Genomic DNA, 24,755 nt, shown 5'->3' on the forward strand with positions numbered 1-24,755 from the left:
ATACATTGAGTGGGTGCCCTGACTGAGGCTTCCCCAAGATGCAGAGGGAAGAAAAGACTACAATGGGCAAAACCAAGGTGTGAAGCCGGACACATTGGCACATGACTGTAATCCCAATATTCTACAGACTAAGGCAGGAGGATCATGACTTCAAGACCCCATCTGTCCTAGTTAGGGTCTCTATTGCTGTGAAGAGATGCCATCACCATGGCTACTCTCATAAAGGAAAAAAAACATTTAATTGGGGTGGCCTACAGTTTCAAAGGCTCAGTCCATCATTATCATGGTGGGACATGGTGGCATGAAGGCAGACATGGTGCCCGAGAAGTAGCTGAGAATTCTTCATCTTGCACAGGCTAGGGAGTGGACTGAGACACTGGGTGTGGCTTGAGCATATATGAGGCATCAAAGCCTACCTCCACAGTGACACACCTCCTTCAATAAAGCCATACCGACCCCAATAAGGCCACACCTACTATTAGTGTCAGTCCCTTTGGGGGCCATTTTCTTCCAAAGTACCACACCATCTCGACAAACAAAGATGTGACTTGATTTGTCTTCCATGAGTCTTCCAAAGTATTGAGAAATTGCATTGCATTGATCAAAGTTCCTCATGTATAACTGGGGATATCAAGACAATGGGCTACCTGTGTCTGCAGATTCCATCTCTCAGAGGCAACCAAATGTAGACAGAAATGTCCTACATACAGGGATAGTCAGTATAACAGTGCTAGACACCTCACTCTGTGCCTGCAGCGCTTGGTTCCCAGCAATGCCAAAAAGATACCATTAAAAAAACCATTCATACTGGCTGTGCACATTTTTCTTGCAACTGTTCCCTAAACAATACTGCATAACATCATTTGCACAGGCTTACATTGCATTCAATATTCTAGGTAATTTGAGTATATGGGTGACGCATGTAGGCCCTGTGTGACTTGACACTCACAAGAATTTATACAGACACTTAAGCACTCACAGAATTTGGAATTCTTGAACCAGTGCTGGTAGACACTAAGGGACAATTATATATCATTGGGGACTACAGGAAGGAAGAATGCATTTTTGGAGCATTTTGTCTTTTTGAAAGTCTTATGCAAATGTGAGATGTTACTGCTTCTTTGGCCACTAGATTTTGTGTAAGTAGAGGCTTGATGAAACATTTTAGTGGCCATACCCACTCCAAAAAAGCCCCACCTCCTAAAAGTGCCACTCTCTATGGGATTATGGGAGCCAATTACATTAAAACTACCACAGGTCACTTCAAACTATGGTCTTGGAGCGACTGATGCCTGAGGCATCAATCCTGTCAGTCATGGCAACAACATGACAACCCTGGTGGTCAGTGACTCTGTGATGCTGGACAGCATCATTTTCTATCTGGTCCTTACCCAAAGAAAATGAAGAAGCACCAAAAGCTGAACAAAGACATGGGATGGAAGTGAATCCCAGTGGCACCCTGTGTCTCCCATGGATCCAGCTTCAAATCATAAGGGGTTTCGTTACTGTTGCTTTTTTATGCCTAGCAGATTTTCTTTTTCAGAGACAATAAGTCTTACTGTAGTTAGGCTCTTAAATGTCCCCCTAAGGTCCATGCAGTGAAGATTTAGTCACAAACTCGTGTTGCTTTGGGGGAGGCAGTGGAAATTGCCAGACACAAGGTCTAGTGGTAGGAAGTTAGGTCATTGGGAGTATACCCTTAAAGGTGACATTGTGACCCTAGTTCCTTCCTCTTGGTTACTTCTCTACTGCTGTGATAAAAATACCACGTGCAAAAACATCTTAAGGAAGAAAGTTATGGTTCCAGAGAGATACAGGTCCATCATGGCAGAAACAGGCATGATGGCAGAAACAGGCATGATGGCAGAAGGTAAGAGTTCATGTCTTCAAACTCAAGCAAGAAGCACAGAGAAAACTAGAAGTAGCATGAGGCTTTAAATACTCAAAGTCTGTTTCCAGTGATTTACTTCCTCTAGCAAAGATCTACTTTCTAAAGGTTCCACAACTGCCACAAAGAGTGCCACCAGCTGGGGACCAAGTGTTCAAACATTTGGCCCTATTGGGGATTGTGGTGGCTTAAAAGAAAATGGCCCCTACAGGGGGTGGCACTATTAGGAGGTGTGGCCTTGTGGGTGGAAGTGTGTCACTATGGGGAAGGGCTTTAAGGTCTCTTTTGCTCAAGCTTCCCTCAGTGTGACAGTCTTCTTCCTGTTGCCTGCAGGATGTAGCACTCTCAGCTCCAGCACCCTGTCTGCCTGGATGCCACCATGTTTCCCACCATGATGATAATGAACCCCTGAAGCAGTAAGTGATCCCCCTCAATTGAATGTTTTCCTTATAAGAGTTGTCATGGGGGTGTCTTTTCACAGCAATAAAAACCTAAGGCAGGGATATGCTCATTCAAACCACCACATTGCACGCCCTGGCTCCCATAGTCTCACAGTCATATCATAATGCGAAGTACAAATTTAGTCCAACTTCAAAAGTCCCCATAGTCTTTCATAGTCTCAACACTGTTTGAAAGTTCCAAGTTCAAAATCTCTTCAGAGACTCAAGGCAATCTCTTAATTGTAATCCACTGTAAAATTAAAAAAAAACTGTATACTTCCAACATACAATGGCATAAAATATATATAGAATGGGAGCATAGTGAGGAAACACTGGACTAAAGTAAATTAAGCAGATGAAACTCCAAATCTGTAACTCCATGTCTTATGTCCGTGTAAAAAGGCTTCACCCTTCCAGCCGGTCAGTCAGATTGCAACCTCTCTCTCTCTCTCTCTCTCTCTCTCTCTCTCTCTCTCTCTCTCTCTCTCTCTCTCTCTCTCTCTCTCTCTCTCTCTCTCTCCCTCTCTCTCTCTCCTTCCCTTCCCCCTCTCCCTTCCCCTCCCTCTCCTTCTCTCATTATTTCCATTCATTTTATGCAGCTCTTCTCAGCATATGTTCAATGGTTCTGGCATCTCCAATATCTTGGGGGCTTCAGTTTCTCAGCTTCACAAAATTGCCTCTTGCATAGTCCTTCTGCCTTCCCTGGGCCTTCACACGGGTGCTCCCCTGCCACACACTGCCTGGCTTCAGCTGCAGCACTCGGAAACTGTGGAGGAAGAATCCCTGATACCCTCACTCTTGCATTCTTCATGCCTCTAAAAGCAGCATGATGTGCACAGCACTGCCAGTCTTGGCTTCCAGCTTGGGATGAAGCCTGACCTCCTCAAAGCAATCAGCAACAGTTTTGTCATTCTGTTTATTTCGAGGAGTAGAAAACCCCGGACACTCTCTTTTACCAGTTAGGACTGGGTGGAGTCTTGCCCTGAGGGCATCCTTGCCTTTATTCCAGTGTGCTATGGACCTTTCCTTCCTGGTACTAAACTCCTTAACTATTACAACTTCTCTTCCTGAATATACCTGGACTGTAACATAAGCTTCCTAGTGAGCTTTTTCTTGACAAGTTGTACATCTTTCTCTCCCATTTCTCATTTTTTTTACAAACTTGCTCAAGTAGTGTTAGTAACAACCACAGATTCAACATTACATTGTCTTGAAATCTATCTCACCAAAGAAATTAGTCAGTCATTTTTTAAAAATTTTCACCTCAGGCAAATTCTCAGGGCATGGGCAGAAGACAGCCATGATTCTTTGCCAGAATATCACAGGAAAGGCTTTTAGCTGAGTTACTGCTAAATAAAGTCCTTGCTTCTCTCTGAGGCCGCTTGAGCTAGGCCTCCATATTCCACATTGCTCTCAGCACCACCGTCTTTCAGGCTCCTACTACTATGGCACTTTAAGCTCTCAAGCTTTACACCATTGAGACCTAAGTTTCTACGTCTTCCATATTTTTCAAAAGGCCAACGTGGTCAGGTTCGTCACAGAAATAACAACACTCAGGTACTAACTTCTGTCTTAGCTACTTTTTGGTTGCTGCAAAGAAAGAGTTTATTTGGGCATACAGTTCCAGAGGGCTGAGTGTACTATGGTGTTGAAGTGTGGTGGGAATCAGCAGGTATGGAAGCAGGGGCAGCAAGCTGAATGTTCACAACTTCGAATGCTAGCAAGAAGCAGAGAGAAAACTGGCAGTGGAGTGTGGGTTTAAGTCCTCAAAGCCTACCTTCAATGACGGACTACCTTCTGCAAGGCTCAACTTTGCAAAGGCTCTACAGCCTCCCAAACAGCATCACCAACTGGGGGCCCAGTGTTCAAGTATCTGAGACTGTGGGGATAGCCTCATCCAAATCACCACGTCTCCTCTCAGTATTTGCTTAGCAACTGCTTGTCACCTATGAAGTTGAGCTGTTTCCTCCTTGAGTCCCTGGATTTGATGTGCTGCTTCATCAGGGACGCAAACCACCTAAGCCAACTGACCACACATCTAAGACTCTAAAACTATGAACCCAAATAGATCTCTTCTCTTTCTAAGCTGACTGTCTAACGTATATTGCCATAGTGATGAAAAGTGGACTGATAAGAGTCTAATCCATATTTCAAGAGTCTTCTACCTTTGTTGCACAAGGTCTGATCCAGGTTGTGAGAAGCCTGGTGGCCCAGGGTCTGCATATGACATCAAGTATTCAATGTGCTCCCTTAGAGTCCCTAGTACTTCCTTGTTCCTATATTTCCTGTGAAATACATGGCTGTTGCTCCAAACTAGTGTTTCATTCCTGGTGTGAAAATCTGGTGTGATTTCCCAATGTGTGATTATGTAAGTGACCTCTGCATAGCCCAAGCCTTAAGGCCCTGGTCCTGGAGTCAAACCACTTGGTCCTGATGCTGGATCCCACAGCACTCATCCATCAGCAGCCACATGGGAATGGTTTCAGGACTCTCCTCCCCTTGTGCAGAAGCCCCAGTCTCTTATGTAGAATGGCAAAGTGATTGCATCATCCTATGTACTGCACATCATCTCTAGGTGACTTGATACTATTATGATACTTTTATAAGCACTGTTACTGTGTATCATTCAATAGCATGACGAGGGGGAGAAAAGGCTGACCATGCTTAGTATAGAAATAATTTTAAATGTCTTCAGTCTGCAGTTGGTTGGACCAATGAATTCAGAAGCTCTTGGCACAGAGAGTCCCTGTATAAATGCTACCAGTAAAAAGGAGTTAACGCTAACATTAAACAAGAGAAGTTATGTCTGGTGTTTCCTTGGAGTTCCCACTGAGAACACCCGAGCTCCCAGAGGGATTATTAAAGACCAGCTGGTTCTTCATGCAGGGTTTCTAATCTAGTAGAGTGTAGTTGATTTTGCTTTTTTACTCTTTGCTCTTTGGGGACCTGCCACACAGCTCCCAAATAGATACATCGAGACTCTCCCCCACCCCCCAGACAGAATTTCTCTGTATTGTTTTGAAGGCTGTCCTGGAACTCACTCAAACTCATAGAGATCCGCCTGTCTCTGCCTCCCAAATGCTGGGATTAAAGGCGTGCACCACCAATGCCCTGCTGGAGACTTGTTCTTATTATGAATGTCTGACCTTAGGTTGACTTGTTTCTAGCTAGCTTTTGCCATCTACCTTTTGCCTCTGGGCTTTTATCTTTCTCTATTCTATATACCTTTCTTTCCTTCTTACTCCACGGATGCTGGGTGGCTGACCCCTGGTGTCCTCCTCTCCTTTTCTTGTCTTGCTCCTTCCTTTTCTCTACTTCTATTTATTCTCCTGCCTAGCCATTACCCATTCAGCTCTTTGTTTTTTAGACCAATCAGGTGTTTTAGACAGGCAAAGTAACACAGCTTCACAAACTTAAGCAAATGCAACATGGAAGAATGCAACACATCTTTGCATCACTAAACAAATATTCCACAGCATAAACGGATGTAACACATCTTAAGCTAATATTCCACAATGGGGGGGCTGAATACATAACAAATGCTGGGGATGCTAATGTAGCCAACCCAGGGCCAAGCTCTAGAACTGTCCAACTATGCAAAGGGTTCACCTAGCCTAGGAAATGCTCACAAAGAAAGTTTATCCACTGCTAAGAAGGACAAACAATAAAGATTTGCTTCATTAAAAACATCCCCAATTCTGCCCTAGTTGAAATCCCTCTCCAATAGCCTTGCCTGAGTTGAAGACTGAAAGAAAAAAGTCTCCTCTCAGCTCACCTTTCTTGGAAGTTGAGACACATGGCCCAACACCTGTTTCTAAACACAGCTACTTGATGTATTACTTTTGGCAGCCCTTGCATATTTTTTAATTGCCGATAAAGTTATTGAGATTGAAATATACCATCTGTTTGAGTTTGTATGGAAGAGGCAGGTGATGGGGTTGCAGGTAATGATAGAGCCAAGCTGTTTCCACAGCAAAGGGCTGTTTCCCGCTTTTCCATCTGCCAAAACTGACTTCATTTCCAGATTTGGCATTTGAGAAACAATATGTTCTGCTGGAGAAGAGATTGGAAAACCCAATATCCCAAACACCAATGGGTTACATGAAGAAATATTAAATGCTGTGGAGCTGAAACTGGACCAGTAAGGAGAAAACAAATTCGTGTGTGTGTGTGTGTGTGTGTGTGGTTACCTGTCTTTTCTCCAGTTTTGAGAAACAGTTTTACAAGGTTACAAATGCTGACCTGGTGAGGCGGTTCAGTGGGTAAAGGTGTTTACTTCCAAGCCTTATGACTTGAGTTTGAATCTGGAATCCACATAGTGGAGAAAGAAAACCAACTTTGGCAGGTTGTCCTCTGACTTCCGCAAGTAGGCCATGCACAAGCATTTGCACGTGCGCGCGCGCACACACACACACACACACACAACACGTTTTAACACAAACACATGCACCATGAGGCTGTGTGTGCAAATGGTTTGCTCTCTTATCTGTGGTCATTGTCACTGTGCAAGAGGGCTCAGATGCAGAGGACAGAGAAGAGATGAACAGAACCCGTCAGATAGCAGCAGACACCACAGGTCAGAGCACAGCCCTGTTCCCCTTTGGGCCTGAGCCAAGCAGAACATACAGGGAAGCTTGGCAAAACCACCAGGGCTGAGGAGATTGTCAGTAGCACTAGAGCAGCTGCAGCATCAAATGTGACAAGGCCAAGTAGCTCACGGAAAGTGACTGTAAGTGATGGAGGACTAGATGCAGTGGTGTCTTCTAGCCATGCTGCAGTATCCAAGTGCTCTTCTGATGAAACAGATCATATGAGCAATGAGATCACTTTGTGCTATATTGGACCTTGTCTACGTTTCTTTTTTAGTATCTCCTTAGTCTCTGTGTGGTCTGAAGAAAATGCCCCTGCTCCATAGACTCACAGAGAGTGGCACTATGTAACGAGCATTCTTTTCCACCAGCTGCCTGGGTCCTGCCGCTGTCTCTGCCCCCAAATATCACAGGAGACACTATATTAATTATGAAACTGTTGGTCATTTGCTATGGTTTCTTAATGGCTAGCTCTCGCTTAGTTATTAACCCATAATTACTAATATATATTTTTATAAGGTCTTATCTTACAGAATGAGGCTGCATCCTCTCTTCCCAGGATCACATGGTGACTCCCTATCCTTGACTACATTTCTCAGGATCCTCCTCGACTTCTAGTCCCACCTATCTTTCTTCCCTATTGGCCAACAGCACTTTCTTTATCAACCAATAGGACAACATATACATAGAAGGACTTCCCCCATCAGCACTATTAGGAGGTGTGGCCTTTGTTGGAGTAGATATGGTCTTTTTGGAGGAAGTAGGTCACCGTGGGTGGGCTTCAACGTTTCAGAAGCTCAAGCCAGGCTTAGTGGTTCACTCTCTGTTCCTGCTGCCTGCAGATCCAGATGTAGAACTTTCAGCCCCTCTCTATCACCATGTCTGCCCGAATGTGATTGTGCTCCCCACCATGATACTAATGGATTAAACCTCTGAAACTGTAAGCCAGGCCCAATTAAATGTTTTCCTTTATAAGAGTTACTGTGTTCATGGCGTCTCTTCACAGCAATAGAAACCCTAAGACACCACCCAAGATCAGTTGATACTTGCTTGGAGCAGACATGGGTTAGCCTTCAGAAATCTTGCCCACTCTCTGTAAAAGGCCTTATTTATATAGTGCTATACATTGAGAGACATCTAGATTAAATCTGTGAGAAAAATAAAGTCAAGCTAAGGAGTTTATATGAGAGCATCTACTAAACAAATGCAAAAGGGCACTCCCAAGAGCTCCAAGATTGTTGGGTAAAACCCCTATTGCCAGGGATGTGACTCCCCCTGTGAGTTGTTGGCTAGGGAGATCACCGGAACCCCACAAACCCAAGGCTACTGCCACTGTGGGTGGTTGCATGCCAGAACTAGATACTGAGACTCCATTTCTGAAGATTGCTGCATGCTTTAGCTTCCTGGGACTCAGCTAAGTTCTCTCCCTGAGGGCTGCCTTTCACAATGTTTCACAATGTTAGAAAGTTTCATGCAGCCTGCTGGGAAAGAAGTGGCATCCATATTCTTCCTTGGTTATTGATTGGTTTTGTGTGTCAGCTTGACACAAACTAGAGTCATCAGAGAAGAAGGAGCCTAGTTGAGGAAATGCCTCCATGAGATCCAGCTGTAAGGCATTTTCTCATTTAGTGATCAATGATGGAGGGCCCAGCCAATTGTGGGTGGTGTCATCCCTGGGCTGGTGCTCTTGGGTTCTATTATAAAGCAGGCTGAGCAAGCCAGGGGAAGCAAGCCAACAAGCAGCACCCCTTCATGGCCTCTGCATCAGCTTCTGCCTCTGGGATCCTGCCCTGTTTGGGTTCCTGTCCTTGACTTCCTTCACTGATGAACTGCAATGCAGAAGTGTAAGCTGAATAAATCCTTTCCTCCCCAACTTGTTCTTTGGTCATGGTGTTTTGCCATAGCAATAGAAATCCTAACTAAGACAGTTATGGACCCTGCGTTCTACAGTATCAGTATACCAGGGGAAAATGTGCCAATTGGCGCAACAGCAGTATGACTGTTAGGATTCAACCAACTGATTTATGGCTTTATTTAATCATTTTCCACAGGAAAGAACTCACCTCTGGTAAGTCAGGGAGAATTCCCAAGACAAGAAATGTCATAGTTTCCAGAGGCAAAGCAACTGTTATTATATTTTGCTAAATGCATGTGATGTCTTGTGGGAAATTCCCTTCTAAACTTTATAGTCATAGAGTACTGGCACGGTCCGGATTGGCCATGCATGGACACTTCCTTTTTGCAACAAGTGATGTACTGCAGACACTCATAGCCAGTCAGCTTCCTGAGACTGAGTGACAGTTTTTGTGGTGTAGTTGTCCATTCTCAGCCACAGATGGAAAAAATTAGATATTTTTATCCTTCCCCCTCCTCTCATAAGAGTCAGGACTTATCAGAGAAGAAGGACCTGGAAGAATGTAAGAGCCTGTCCAAAGGATGGGATGCTGTATAGATGGTTCTGCATTTAAACATTGTTCCAAGAAGAAGAATTGAAGCTTACAACACTCAGGAAAGAGTACGCAAAACTCAGAAATACATGCAACTTACAAGGCTCAGAAAGCTGCTGGAGCTTCTGAGGTTCATAAGGACCAGGGCTACTGTCTTAGTTACGTTTCTACTGCTTGAGGAAAAAAAACATCGTGACCAAGGCAACTGTATGGAAGAAAGTGTTCAATTTTATCATTTCAGGCAGAGGGTTAGTGCCTATGATGGTGAAGCCAAGAACAGCTGAGAAAGCTTAGATCTTGATCTGAGACACAGAGAGAGAGAGAGGAGACAGACAGACAGACAGACAGACAGACAGACAGACAGACAGACAGACAGAGACCGAGTACACAGGAACAAGCATACTGAGAATGGCAGGAGTCTTTTGAAACCTTAAAGCTCCAACCCACCCAGTGACACACCTCCTCCAAGAAGACCACACCACTTAATTCTTCCAAATAGTTCCTCCAGCCAGGAGCCTGTGGGATCCATTCTCATTCAAACCACTGCAGTTATATAAGCAGCAGTGGTTGCTGATGGTAGTAGATTCTCTGCTCTGGGACTGAGGGCGAGTCATGTAGGATGTTTCACGGGTGTAGCTTTTATGAGTCATCAGCAGTGCTGGGGTAGGTTTTTCAGAGATAGTAACCGTGTTCCTCAAGCATCCTCTCACCCACACACTTATAAGTGACCCAAATAAACTCATGGATTCACTGAGTTATACTTGGATGGGATTATGTCTTTGGTCTGTTGCCAGTGACCCTTCTGGTTTGAACAGACATTTGTTCATGTCTCTCCAGGAAAAGCTCACAACAACACCTATACCCACCATAGAGAGAAGAAGCCATTCTGGGCAAGTTCAACCAAAACAGGTTTTAGACCTAGAAAACTGAGAACTGGTTGGATCTAAATATCTCTGTAATGGCAGCAAGGCATTGGCACTTGCTCAGCTTTTTACACTGGCTATCTCTCCCTTCAATCTGATGTCGCCAACACATGGAGAGAAGTAGGTTCTCAGTGAGAGTGAAGCAGAGTAATGAGCCGTGGTTTTTTACAGAACAGGTTTCCCTGGACTTGCATACAGACAAGAACTGAATAAAGGCATTTCAGGCAATGGTGGCCATGTGTATGATGTAGGTCTCACTGTATACATTACCTAGTGACATCAGATTCATCATAGTATATGAAATTACACTTTATGGTATTTCCAAAATAACAGACACCTAACAATGCCATCTTCATGATGAGTGATTGTGTTTTGTCTTGAGTGGAGGACGGAACAAGCCAATTCCAATTTCCAATTTAGAACTTCTTGAAGCCTATTGGTGCCACCACCACCACCACCCCCCCAACCCCCCACCCCCCCAACCCCCCACCCCCCCAACCCCCTGCTGATTTCTGCCTATACTGCCAGCTACCACAGCCAATAGAGATTTGTTAGACAATATATGTGGGCTGGAAGCTGCTCCTTCTTCCTGATTTGTGGCCACTCAAATATTTTTCTCAACTATAACATTCTTTTTTGTTGAAATTATTATCATCATTATCATTTTATTTTCTATGACAAGGTATCATTATATTGCTAAGGTTGACCTTGACCTTACAATTTCATGCCTCACTCCATCTGCTGGGTGCTGACATTACGTTGAAAATATTATACACATATTTATCAGAGGAAAAAACATGCAACTAGCTAAAGTCAAATTGTTAACTCTTTGGATGTCCGAGTTTCTAAATTATGCTTTCACAGAGTTTGTAAATGAAGTCACATTAGTTTGTTTTCTTCGTTGGCTGTGATAAAATACCGTGACAAAGGCAACTGACTTGACAAGGTTTATTTCAGCTCACAGTTTAAGGTTCTAGTCTTGGCAAGGAGGTCAAGGCATCAGGAGTCTGATGCAACCAGTCACATTAAATCCAGAAGCAAGAAGCAATTTTCCCCCATCAGTTAACTCAATCAAGACAATCCCTCACAGACATTCTCAGAGGCCAACCTTAAGCTAGAGAATCCCTAAAAAAACATAAGTCTGGAGGCCTATCTCCAAGATAATTCTAAATCCTGTCACACTGGCAATTAACACCATCCATCACAAAAGCACAGGCTGAGTGAGAACTCAAAAGGATCTTCTACCATAAGGTCCTATAGCCAAGACAAATGAGGCTCCTGTCCTTGACACAAGGATTAGTTCTCAGTTGGTAGGAACAGATACTTGTGTCCAGATTTTTACATCTTGCCTCGGGACTATTTCATAAGAATCTTCCCCAGTGGCACAGGGGTTATCCCCATTTTACAGATGAGGAGACAAAGGTTTACAGAGATTAAGGACATATTAATCCAGGGCTGAATTTACAGTGCCTCTTATACATGCTGGCACCTTCTTCTTCCTCTTCCTCTTCTTCTCTCCTCCTCCTCCTCCCCCAGCTCCTCCCCAGCTCCTCCTCCTCCTCCTCCTCCTTCTTCTTCTCCTCCTCCTCCTTCTGCTTCTTCTCCTCTTCCTCTTCTTTCTCTTCTCTATTTTATTCTTTTATTGAAAATAGATTTTTCTCACACAGTGTGTCCTGATTATAGTTCCCCTCCTCTCTACTCCTCCCAGCTCCTCCCCACTCCCTCACCTCCCACTCTGAATCCACCCCCTTTCTCTCATTGGAAAAGAATAAGCTTCTGAGAGATGACAACTAAAGATGACAAAATAAAATACAGTAAAGTGAAGCAAAAACCTCCATATCAAAGTTGAACGCAGCAACACAACAGGAGGAAAAGAGTCCCAAGAGCAGGCAAAAGGCTCAGAGACCCACTTGTCCTCACATTCAAGTGTACCATAGCAATACTAAGCTAATAGCTCTAATACATACACAGAGAATCTGGAGCAGATACATATAGGCCCTGTGCTTGCTGCTTCTGTCTCTATGAGCTCTCATGCACCTTGCTAAGTTGTTTCAGATGGCCATGTTCTCCTGGTGTCCTCCATCCCCTCTGGCCCATACAATCTTTCTGCCTCCTCTTTGGCAGGGTTCCTTGAACTCTGGGGGAAGGAATTTGATAGAGACCTCCAAATTAGACTCTTTATCTGCATAGTGTTTGCCTGTGGGTCTCTGCATCTGTTCCCATCTGCTCCTGGAGGAAGCCTGTCTGATGACTGGATAAGGCACTGATCTATGAATATAGCAGAATATCATTAGGAATCACTTTATTGATTTTTAGACCAGTCATGTTTAGTTGTTACCCTAGATCTCTGGGATTTCTAGTCTCTGATTCTTGGTTACCCAAGCAGTATCAGGTGTGGGTTATTTTTCATTGAGTGGGCCTTAAGTCAAATCAACATTGGCTACCCCTACAAGTCCCATCACCCTCGCATATTATGCAGGTAAAAAGTTTTGTGGATGGGTTGTTGTGTCTGTGTTTCTCTTTTGGCAGCCTTCGAAATACCTTCCTGCACCAAAAAGACTAGAAAATAGCGGTGAATGCTCCATGCAGGCATCAGCTTGACTTCTCCAAGTTTAATGAGTTATGTGGGTGTTGCCCTCAGCAATGGGGCTCCTCTGTCAGTTTGTGGAAAGCAACCCTTTGTCTTAGCACCAGCCTGAGTTGTTTGGGGATTTTCATGGGACCCCCTCCCCCCTTGGCCAACAATTCAATTGAAAGCATCCCAGTCCTGGTCCTGGAAGCCTTTCCTGCTTACAAGAGATAGCCCACACTGGCACTTCTTAAAGATGAATTGATGATGCTGGTACCTTCCTTATATACTGTGTGACATACTCAACATCCGCACTGAAATAAAAAGCTAGAGATTTGTTCAAATTTTGTGGGCTTTTTTTTTTTTGAGATAGTCATTTTATCTGAATTTGGGCTACCTCTCCTCCCCTAAACTAGTATATCCCTTATATTTGTAGGGAAAGCTCACCTTGTAGACACTGTGATGATCCCAAATTAAGAACTAGTTTCTTCCCCTCCTGCCCTGATGAAAAACCTACCACCATCCTGCCACCCAAATGAAAGTCTGTAGGGAAACTGGCCCATAGAGACTCCTGGCCATCAGGCATGAAAGATGATCAAGATAGGGGAACTAGTCACAATCTTAAAGAGAAAGAAAATATAAACTAAGGAGTCACATATAAATCAGAAAAACGGGAGAGAAACTAAAGTTAAGTTTTGCCATAGCTTCAGAGGCTTTTGAGAATGTAATTACAGCCATAAACAGGAATGCAGTACAATACAACTGACAAAGAGCTTAACAATACTCCTAGATTTTAAAGATTGATTGTTAAAACCAAGCCACCACTTGACCTCTGTCATCTCTTAGAGGGTGTGGTTCACGATGGGGTTAACAGGCCTTTTTCTGAGCGGTGGTGGCATATACCTTTATTCCCAGCACTTGGGAGGCAGATTAGGCAGATCTCTGTTACCTCAAGGCCAGCCTGGCCTACAGGGCTAATTCTAGGACAGCCAAAGCTAGACAAAGAAACCCTGTCTCAAACAACAACAAATAAATGTAGGCATCTTGTCACTGAACTAGTAATGGTGGCCACACTTCCTTGGGTGTGGCCTCAGGCAGATGAAAGCATAAAGAGAGGAGCTTTTCTTCCTTTTTTTTTTTCTTTTTTTAATTTAAGTTAGAAACAAGTTTGTTTCACATATCAATCCCAGTTCCCTCTCCCTCCCTTCCTCCCCATCCCTCACTACCAGGGCTCCAGTCCCCCACCCAATCTCCATTCCCATCCCCAGGTAAAGTGAGGCCCTCCATGGATCTCCAGGGTCTGTCATGTCATCCAGGATAGGGTCTAGGCCCTCCTTCAAGAGTCCAGCCTGAGAGCATCCCTTATTGTGGGACGGGCACTCAAAGTCTATTTGTATGTCAGGGATAAATAATACCCAAGGCCCCATAGATTACCTAGGCCTCCTCACTGACATCCACATTCATGGGGTCTGGGTCAGTCCCATGCTTTCCACACAGCCATCAATCTGGGGTCCAAGCGCTTCCCCTTGTTCAGGTCAGCTGTTTCTGTGGGTTAAACCAGCCCACTCTTAACTCCTTTGTCCATCAGTTCTCTCTTTCTGACACTGGATTCCAGGAATTCAGTTCAGTGTTTGTCTGTGGGTATCTGCCTCTGCTTTCATCAGTCGCTGGATGAAGGTTCTGTTTCCCAGACTCTCTGGCAATGGGATTGTATGCTGGCACTCCCCTGATTCAAGTCTAAAATCCTCCATAAATGAGTGAGCACATACCATGTTTCTCTTTTTGTGACTGGATTACCTCACTCAGGATGGTTTCTTCTAGTGCCATCCATTTGCCTGCAAATTTCAAGATTCCATTGTTTTTTTTTCTGCTAAATAATACTCCATTGTGTAAATGTACCACATTTTCTCTATTCACTCTTCAGTTGAGGGGCATCTAGGTTGCTTCTAGGTTCTGGCTAATACAAATAGTGTTGCCATGAACATAGTGGAACAAACATTCTTGTTGTATGAATGTGCATCTTTTAGATATATGCCTAAGAGTGGAATTGCTGGGTCTTATGGTAGACTGATTCCCATTTTCCTGAGGAATCTCCATACTGATTTCCAAAGTGGCTGTACAAGTCAGCACACCCACCAGCAGTGAAGAAGTGTTCCCCTTTCTCCACATCCTCTCCAGCATAAGCTGTCATTGGAGTTTTTTGATTTTAGCCATTCTGACAGGAGTAAGATGATATCTCAGAGTTGTTCTGATTTGCATTTCCCGGATGGCTAGGAATGTTGAGCACTTTCTCAAGTGTCTCTCAGCCATTTTAGATTCCTCTACTGAGAATTCTCTATTTAGTTCTGTACCCCACTTTTTGATTGGATCCTTTGGGGTTTTGGAGACTTGCTGAAAGAGAGGAGCTTAAGGTGTGGCTTTCCTTGGCAAGCTCTTTCTGGTGAGTCAGCAGATCTGGTAGGAAGGGCCAGGAAACATTCCCGTGGTTCTTTGTATTTTTCCTGTGTAATTATTCCCCAATAAACACTCATTTATCATTTATCCTGGGTTTAGTGATATTACATTATCGCCTTCACATAAATAAATAAATAAATAAATAAATAAAGTCAGAGGGTGGTGGTGGTGGTTGTGATGGTGGTGGTGGTGGTGGTGGTGGTGGTACACACCTTTAATCCCAGCACTGGAGAAGCGGAGGCAAGTGTATCTCTGTGAATTCCAGGCCAATCTGGTCTACAAAGTGAGTTCCAGGACAGCTAGGGTGGTTACACAGAGAAACCCTATCTCAAAAAAAACCAAAACACAACAGAACAAAATAAAAAAAAAAACCAACCAACCAACCAAATAAATAAGCAGACAAACAACAACAACAAAAACAGAATTAAGTAAAAATAAATGAGCTGGACATAATGGTGCCAGCCTGTGATCCTAGAATTTGGGAGGAGGAGTTAGGAGGTTTAGGATTTGAGGTTACATAGTGATTTTGAGGCCATCATAAGCTACATGAGGCGGAAAACAAACACTAAACACAACAAGGTTTTTTGGTTTTCTGTTTTTTTAATCACCACAGAGTATAGGATATAAAAAGAGAAAGACTTTTTAATGGAAAAAAAATTGAGGCAGGAAGAATGACCTAGCGTTCAAACCAGTCTGTGTTCTACCTCAGGAGCAGTGGAAAGGCAATACCTAACCTACAGAGGAAAGGGTTTTTTTCTACAGTTGACTTGAGTGTACCTTTGGAGTGGGTGGGTGAGTGCCCCATATAGTAAAAAAAAAAATGACCCAGGTGTACATCTGTCACCAACATTTCTAGAAACAAAAACTAACAAAACTTGAAAAGAAAAACGCTTGTCATCAATAAAGAAAAAACAATGGGATCTACTTTAAAGCTAACATCAGTGATATCAATTGTTGAAGGGGCAAAACTTTCCATTTCTGGCATTAAATCCTCGATGCCTCAATAGTCAGACACAGTGTGCATCTGTGAGAAGGCAGAAGAAAATACCTTTTTTTTTCTTTCTTTCAGAGACACAAAAGCTTAGAATGCTTTCTTAGCTTGAAGCTTTCCCGTTTCCCTGGAACATTTTCTTAGCAAGTAATTTACAGTCATTTTCCAGAAGAGAGACAGCAGTGGATTTAGGAACAAATGAATCATGAGCAGCCAAGCTATTGACCCAGTAGACAGAGCTCAGATCTGGAGCAGAGGCAAATCTTCAGGAGGGAAAAGCCCGATTAAAAATACTAGACCAAAGAATGACATGACAGTGTAAAAGGGGGGTGACAAGAAACTCAAGGGAAACACAAACATCTGTACATGACAGTCATGGGCCATATATGAAGTAAACTGTAATATGCGATTCTTGTAGCTTCAAAGTTTTGACAGGTTACCAAAAATCCATACTTAACTTGACATTTATATTAGGAATGTACTTGTATATCTGGCCCCTGTAGATCATAATCTTGAATCAGTCAGAAAAACAGGATTCTAGCAGATAAAATACCCAAACTTGAACAATATTTACATAAAAATGTAAATAGCAGACCAGGCTGGTAAAACCCATAGAAACAGCTGACCTGAACAAGGGGGAGCTCATGGACCCCAGACTTATGGCTGAGAGGCCAGCATGGGACTTATCCAGACCCACTAAATTTGGGTGTCAGTGAGGAGGCCTCAGATCAGTATTTATCTCTGGCATACGAATGGACTTTGGGAGCCCATTCCACATGGAGGGGTGCTCTCTCATCCTGGACACATGGGGAAGGGCCTAGGCCCTGTCCTGGATGATATGACAGACTTTGGAGATTCTCCCATGGAGGGCCTCACCCTCCCTGTGGAACGGATATTGGGTGGGGGGTTGGGGCGTTGGTGGGTGGCAGGGGAGAGTGGGAGGGAGAGGGAGCTGGGATTGACATATCATGAAAGCTTGTTTCTAATTTAAATAAAATATAAAGAATGTAAATAGCTTTATTGGGGGTTAAATTATTAAAGTCTCCTTATAAAAGTATCACAGAAGATTGAGCTACAGGTGATAAATAGGTGACATTAATTAGATAAAAATAAAAATATACCTGATGGTCAAATAGATGTAAAAGAGAGAATGTGGGTAAAGATAAGAGGTACTAACTGTGCATCTTATATGGTAGAGACAAAATGAATACTGTCCATTCTCAGTGGAGTATCATGCAGAGATTGTCTTCTTGTAGTCACAATGCTTCTCAGATGACTTCAAAACACTCATCAATCATTAAGTGGAGAGGTCAGTAGTGTTTTAGTTAGGATTTAATTTCTGTGAAGAGACACCATGACCACAGCAACCCTTATAAGAGAAACCATTTAACTGGGGCTGGCTTACAGTTTCAGAGGTTCAGTCCATTATCATCATGGTGGGAAGCATGGCAGCATGCAGGCAGACATGGTGCTGAAGGAGCTGAGAGTTCTACATCTGGATCCACAGGGAGCAGGAAGAGAGAGAACCTCTGGGCCTGGCTTGAGCATTTGAAACATCAAAGCCTACTTCCTCCAACAAAGCCACACTTACAAGGCCACAACTCCAAATAGTGCCACTACCTATGAATTTATGGGGGACATTTTTATTCAAACCACCACAGTGAGGTAATAAGACAAACTCAACCTTGGCATACTGTGGTGAGAATAACAGTGTTTAAAGTGAGTAAGTCAGGAACCAAGATGAGAGCTTGTCCTCCAGCATTGTGGAGTATAACTCATGCTAGAAACTGTTGGGAGTAGCTGTTTAAGGGGGATTGGCAAGGATGCCAGTATAAAAATGAAAGGTTAAAGCATCCATTATACACAGTTGGAGAAGTAAATACTACCAAGGTACATAGGGAAATGTAACTGTTTGAAAACCACACACACACACACACACACACACACACACACACACACACACACACCTTTGCCTATACTATCTGCTCATTCTTACTTTCTGCTACCTGGTAACTTCTGTTTGGATGACCTGTGGCAGGGTGCTGAAAACAGATACACCAAGAGTTCTAATAGAGAGTTCCTCGTTGAAGGTGGGCTAGGATAAGGGAAGTGAAGGAGGCCTTCAGGAGACAGGAAACACATGGGGAACCCTCAAAGAGGGCCAGGTTGCAGGTGTAGAGCACAGCTGTCCCCAGCAGCTGGGGTTTTGCAGGAGTATCAACCACAACCAGGCAAAGGGAAGCTGGGGCAGAATAGAGCTCGTTTCCCACCCCTCTTCATGGACTAGGGCCCATCCTCCCTGGTAAGGGCTGGATGGAGAGGGCAGGGAATGTGGAGGGAACAAGAGAGCCTCCAGCACATCTTATGGACTCATCCACATACAACTCTGCCATCTCTCTCAGCAGCTGTAGCTGCTGTGAGTTCCTAGTTCCTATTTCCAACTGAGTGCCTTGGGTCTGCTTTATCACGGTCAGGCTCTAGAATAGATTCCTGGGGCCTCCTCCTGGTGCAATCAGCTGCAGTGGACACAGTGAACTTCAAAAAACATGCTGCTATCAGGTCTATTCCACATGCAAATACGTGCACATGACTCTACGGAGTCCATGAAACAGCAGTCATTGTAGCAATGTAACCGGCTTGCCTCGGTGTTTAAATGATAACAGTACCACCTCCAGAGAGCCTCCTTCCATCCAGGTGTGGTGACATGAATCTGTGATATGCACAGCTACTCTGTGCCTGAGCCTGTTGCGTTCTAGATGAGGGAGTCCAACAAAAGGAACTGGTGAGTGAGGATACCCAGGGAATTGATGGATACACAGGGGACGATCCATTTCACCCAGCAAAGACATTTGACTGTAGACCTTGGCTCCTGGACATGATTCCTGCCACGTCTCTAAGAAGAGAAATAAAGATTAACACTGTTTTAAGAACCGCCCTCCTTCTCAGTGTCTCTGAGAAGAATCTTATAGAAGCTTTGCACCCATCTGAAATGTTCCTGCCAGAGAAACAAGGCAAGGGACGTGCACAAAGTCACTGTTTGCTTATGACTCCATGTGAGTTTACACCTGTCTCAAAGTTAAACAAATGTACTTAAAGTTTTTAGTAAAAACACATCTAAAATGCTAAAATGTTTTTTTTTCTCCAAAGGGAGATCGCAGTAAAGAGGGTAGAAGGCCAACTTTCAGAATGATGGATGTGTTTATGGCCTTGATGGTGGCGATGGCTTCCAGGTACACACTTGTCCCTGGCACTGTTGAGATGTAAACACATGCACCTGTTCACATGCCATTCACACTTCAAGAAGGCGTTGTTGTTTCCTAAGTTAAGACTTAGCTTATAGACTTTGGGTCTGGTTAATTTCGCTGTGTGATGTTTTTCATAATAAAATTTCCCTTTTTAAAAATTTCCACTGTTAAGTCCTCTGAATGTGGGTGCCAGTTAGGAAGTCTGGGCAGTCTATGGGACCTCTGACAGCGAAACAAGTGTTTATCTCTAGTGCACTAATGGTCTTTGGAAGCCCATTCCCCAAGGAGGGATACTCCACCCAGATACACGGAGGAGGGCCTAGGCCCTCCCCTAAATGATGTGACAGACTTTGATGATTCCCCCATTTTAAGGCCTCATCCTCCTTGGGGATTGGATGGGAGTGGGATGGGGGAGTCCGTAGGGGGTATGGGAAGATGAAAAGGAGAGGGAACTGGGATTGACATGTAAAATATGATTGTTTATAAACTAAATCTTTTTTAAAAGATAAAATTTCCACTTTTAACTCTGCAGATAAAAACATCTGAACAAAGGATAGTCTGCAATCTTTTTAAAAGAGGAAATAAATATCAAGGTCACAGTATAAAAAAAAACTAATCATCTCTTCATCAAGGAACCAGGAAGTACCGCCTTCCTGTCTGCCGGGCGCTGTCCTAGGTGCTGAGGACACACAGACTAAAGCAAGCATGAGTCCTCCCTGATTGAAGCCAGCATTCCAAAGCAAGGTCCCATTGCACTGATTTTTTTTTCATAAAAAAATCCATTCAAACTACATAAATGGTAATTCCAAAGTACCCACAAGGCAGACTTTCCAAGTGCCCAAAGGATAGGTAGCTACTTGGGTTTCCTGAACTGCTTGACAAGACTCAACCTTTGTAAATACCAACCTCTGTCCTAAGTCAGAACTAAATGATCTTCTCTCTGCTGCCTGTCCCTGGGAATTCACAAGGAATTGATCCCAACACTTCCTTGCAGACTAACATTTCTGGATTCTCATTTCCCTTATAGAGGATGTGAGGTGTCTGCATATAATACTATAATTCATCTTCAGATTATGTATGACACGCTGTGAGGAAAGAGGTATGCAGATCATTGTATTGTTTAGAGAACTGTGGCAGGAAGATCTGCGTATGTTCAGTTCAGACGCCGATGGAGTTTTCTGAATATTTCCTGGCTTGGTTGGCTGGATGCATAGACGTGAAACCCTCACATATTAGACCACCAGTGCCTGTAAAATTTAGACCATGTTCCATTCCACCAGGTTTCCAATATCTGACCCTTTTCTCTCTGCCTTCTTGCTCTAGGCTGCAGTGTCTTACTAGGGAGCTGTGCAAACACGGGGCTGCCAGGGAGACAGGACAAGAATGTGAGTGATGAGTCACATAACCCAGCTGGCCACTCCAAAGAAAGATTTCTCCCAACGATTTGAGAGCCTTTCACCATCAAATGAAAAGATGCAACAGACAGCAGACGGAAAATGAAAGCCACCCAAGCGCTGAGGGGTGCCCTTGCAGCCACGTCTGTTCAGGTCCCAAGTTTCTCTTCACGATGGCCTGTAACAGCACATCCATCGGTACTAACGAACATCTGCTGCTGAATGCGAGCAACGCTTCGGACCCTGGGGCCACCCCACTGTCCGCACCGCTCAGGATCTCGCTGGCAATAACGATGCTGCTGATGATCGTGGTAGGATTCCTCGGCAACACGGTGGTCTGCATCATCGTGTATCAGAGGCCGTCCATGCGTTCAGCCATCAACCTGCTGCTGGCCACCTTGGCCTTCTCTGACATCATGCTGTCCTTATGCTGCATGCCTTTCACCGCCATCACCCTCATCACTGTCCGCTGGCACTTTGGGGACCACTTTTGTCGACTCTCAGCTACACTCTATTGGTTTTTTGTCCTAGAGGGCGTGGCCATCCTGCTCATCATTAGCGTGGACCGCTTTCTCATCATCGTGCAGCGTCAGGACAAGCTGAACCCACGCAGGGCCAAGGTGATCATCGCAGCCTCCTGGGTGCTGTCTTTCTGCATCTCTGCCCCCTCCTTCACCGGCTGGACGTTCATGGAGGTGCCGGCTCGAGCCCCACAGTGCGTTCTGGGCTACACTGAGTTCCCAGCCGAACGCGCCTACGTGGTGATGCTGGTGGTGGCGGTGTTCTTCGCGCCCTTTGGCGTCATGCTGTGCTCCTATCTGTGTATCCTCAACACGGTGCGGAAGAACGCCGTCCGCGTGCGTAACCAGTCAGACAGCCTGGACCTCAAACAGCTGTCCAGGGCTGGCCTGAGACGGCTCCGGCGGCAGCAGCAGCAGGTCAGCCTGGACCTGAGCTTCAAAACCAAGGCCTTCACCACCATCCTCATCCTCTTCGTGGGCTTTTCGCTGTGCTGGCTGCCCCACTCGGTGTACAGCCTGCTGTCTGCATTCAGTCGGCGGTTCTATTACAGCGCCTCCTTCTACGCCACCAGCACGTGTGTACTGTGGTTCAGTTACCTCAAGTCCGTCTTCAACCCCATCGTCTACTGCTGGAGGATCAAGAAATTCCGCGAGGCCTGCATAGAGTTGCTTCCCCAAACTTTCCAAATCCTCCCTAAAGTGCCTGAGCGGATCCAGAGGAGAATCCAGCCGAGCACCGTCTACGTGTGCAACGAAAACCAATCCGCGGTCTAGGGAGCAGGTCAGAGCCGGCCAGCAGACCACTCTAAAGGGTCTCGGCGCGGACTCTGCTCTCTAGCTTTTAGTTGTCTGCATTGTGTGGTGATTACACAAGCACAAAGGTACTCATTTGTTACCAGGTGATCTGTGGCTTTCAACTTTCTGATTTCCATAAGATGAAGTATTATTATTTTTCTCTCAGAAAATCCATATATAGTTCTAATGGGAATCGGGGCTTACAGGAGCTGGCCAGAAAGCGAGAGGGGATGAGGGAAGCAGAAAGTAAAGGGCAAGAAGAGGGTCTATCAAAAGAGCACATCCCTTTCATCCCAGCACCCCCCCCATGCTCAGGAGAAGCCCCCGGGGGCAGATGGTGGTGCCGTTGTTCACTCTGATGTCAATATTCCTCACAGCTGTATCTGCAGGGCCTGGGTATGGCACCGAGGTCTCCATAATGTTCAACTGTGTGTTTCTGATCATGACAAACTTATTTATCCACTTAACCTTTCTGGGGAGAAATGGAAATCACATAGGGATGTTCTTGAGGTCTCCAGTGTGGCAGGGTGTGTGTGTGTGTGTGTGTGTGTGTGTGTGTGTGTGTGTGTGTGTGTGTGTGTGTGTGTAAGAGAGAGAGAGAGAGAGAAGAGAGGAGAAAGGAGAGAGAGAGGCCCAAATCTCAAAATGGACTGGATACTTGGGCATGTGCCTGCCCCTTCCACATTTGTCCAGCTTGACAGTCTCTGTTCCTCTGTTCCTGTCCGGTTTTTGGCCACTTTGTTTTCACCCTTTCCAGTGTGCTAAGAACATACCTAGTGTTACTCGTCTACTGGACAAGAATCTGTAGTGACTTGCTCTCAGAAGCAGCCAGCGGCGTGGCTTTGTTTACACATCTCCTCTGGACCACCCAGAGCCTCGGGAGGCACCAAATCCACATCAGCACCAGAATCGCTGCAGGGACAGAACAGACACCCCCTCCCCAAAGCTGGGCTTACACCCACCCATCTCTGTTCCTCCTACCTCACTCATGTCCACTGCTGCTGTCAAATCCTCTTACCCAGGACCCGATCCTGGGGGTGAAGCTCCTTAGAGGGGACATTTGGCTTGTGCCCTCTGCTTGGACACTATGCTCGTGGCCACCCATATAACCAAGAGCTTCTGGTGTAGCAAGGTGAATTCTGCACCTTTAGGACACAGCAGTGGGTCCACTGAGCTCTCTTTACAAAGTCAGACCTGAAGAGAGGGAGAAAGTAAGAAAATGTGATTCCAGGTCTGACTCTATCAGGGACCAGTCAGTAATCTCGTTCATTTCATCTTCTGTCAGCCTCAGTTTACCCATTTGTCAAAGGAGGAAACAAGTCTGTGTGACTTCAGTCCCCTTGGTTCTAAACTTGATGGTAGCCGAAAGGCAGAGGAGAGATAAGTCCCCTTAAACTGGATGTTTTCTGCCTGGAATCACCAGATCCCTCATATTCATTTATCCGTCCATACAATGGGCATCTATTAAGTAAGTGCCTATTGGATGAAACGTGCTGTACAAGTGTACAAGTGATAGTGTAAAAAAAAAAAAAGGCTGGAATGCATCCCGTCTGATTTCTCTCAGGAGTATGAGAACTCAGCCCAAGAGCACAGAAGTTCCAGTTGGCTTCATTTCTTATCTCTTCCCAAGTTATACTCAGAGGCCAACCCCCTCCTTTCTCACCCTCTTCCTGCAGTGGAGTGAAGGAAGTTGAGGTGTGACAAGAACGTAGCTTACGTCAACCTCAGCCCAGGGGAGGGTCTGTCAAGAAATCGATTGACCAGTTTCCGTCAACCAAGAGGGAAAGAAAGAAAAAGTGGGATTGGTGTGTAGCTTATCAAGGCTGGTGCCACCAATCCTATGGCTCTCCCAGGGTCCCAGCAAGGCTAGGCTGGCCTCGGCTTCCACGGGTTCATAGGGCCCGGTGGTGCCCAAGAGAATTGTCAGACTACTGTAGGGGGGCAAGCCTATGGGTATCTCCCCTCCAGTGGTATTTTAGAGAGTTTTTATTCAGAAACCTTGAAAAAATGAGAAATCACAAAACTGAATGAAGGTACCAAAATTTTCATCAATGTGTGTTATATGATATATATGTTGGATAGTAATATATATGTTTCAAAGTAATAATTTTGTATATATTTTAAATAAAGTATTATGGCTCTTTCAGTGTATAAAATCATGTTTTTGCCAAAACTTTTTTTTTGTATCAAAGTCACTATAAGCCTGGAATCTTGTACCCAATACCTACCTATCAGGCTGTTCAGACTACACCTTTAACTGGTTTACAGACCATGTAAATACAGGTTTTAGGGTTCTAGAAGCTGAGAGGTCTAAGATAAGGAAGCAGCAGATATAGTGTCTAGCAAGGACCACTCTCTTCAGTCACAGAAGGTACCTTATTGCTGTGTCACCACATGGAAGAAGCTGAAGGGGAGGGAGGTTTCTTGTGTGTGCGCGCGCGTGTGCACACGGTGTGTGGTGTATATGTATGCAGGCATGATCGTGTGCGTTCACTTACG

At 44.7% G+C, this 24,755-nt stretch overlaps 1 protein-coding gene across 1 annotated transcript in view; it reads left to right on the plus strand.

The window, feature by feature from the left end:
• Positions 1–24,406, plus strand: part of Gpr45 (G protein-coupled receptor 45) — a 69,373-nt gene extending 44,967 nt beyond the window's left edge. The window contains exon 2 of the mRNA XM_040729479.1: positions 20,870–24,406. Within this exon, the coding sequence (XP_040585413.1) occupies positions 21,012–22,235 (1,224 nt within the window). The 5' untranslated portion in view covers positions 20,870–21,011 and the 3' untranslated portion in view covers positions 22,236–24,406. The remainder of the gene's footprint in view (positions 1–20,869) is intronic.
• Positions 24,407–24,755: the final 349 nt, after the last annotated feature.

The sequence above is a fragment of the Mesocricetus auratus genome, unplaced genomic scaffold, assembly GCF_017639785.1.
Source record: "Mesocricetus auratus isolate SY011 unplaced genomic scaffold, BCM_Maur_2.0 Super-Scaffold_100021, whole genome shotgun sequence".
Taxonomy (NCBI): Eukaryota; Metazoa; Chordata; class Mammalia; order Rodentia; family Cricetidae; genus Mesocricetus; species Mesocricetus auratus.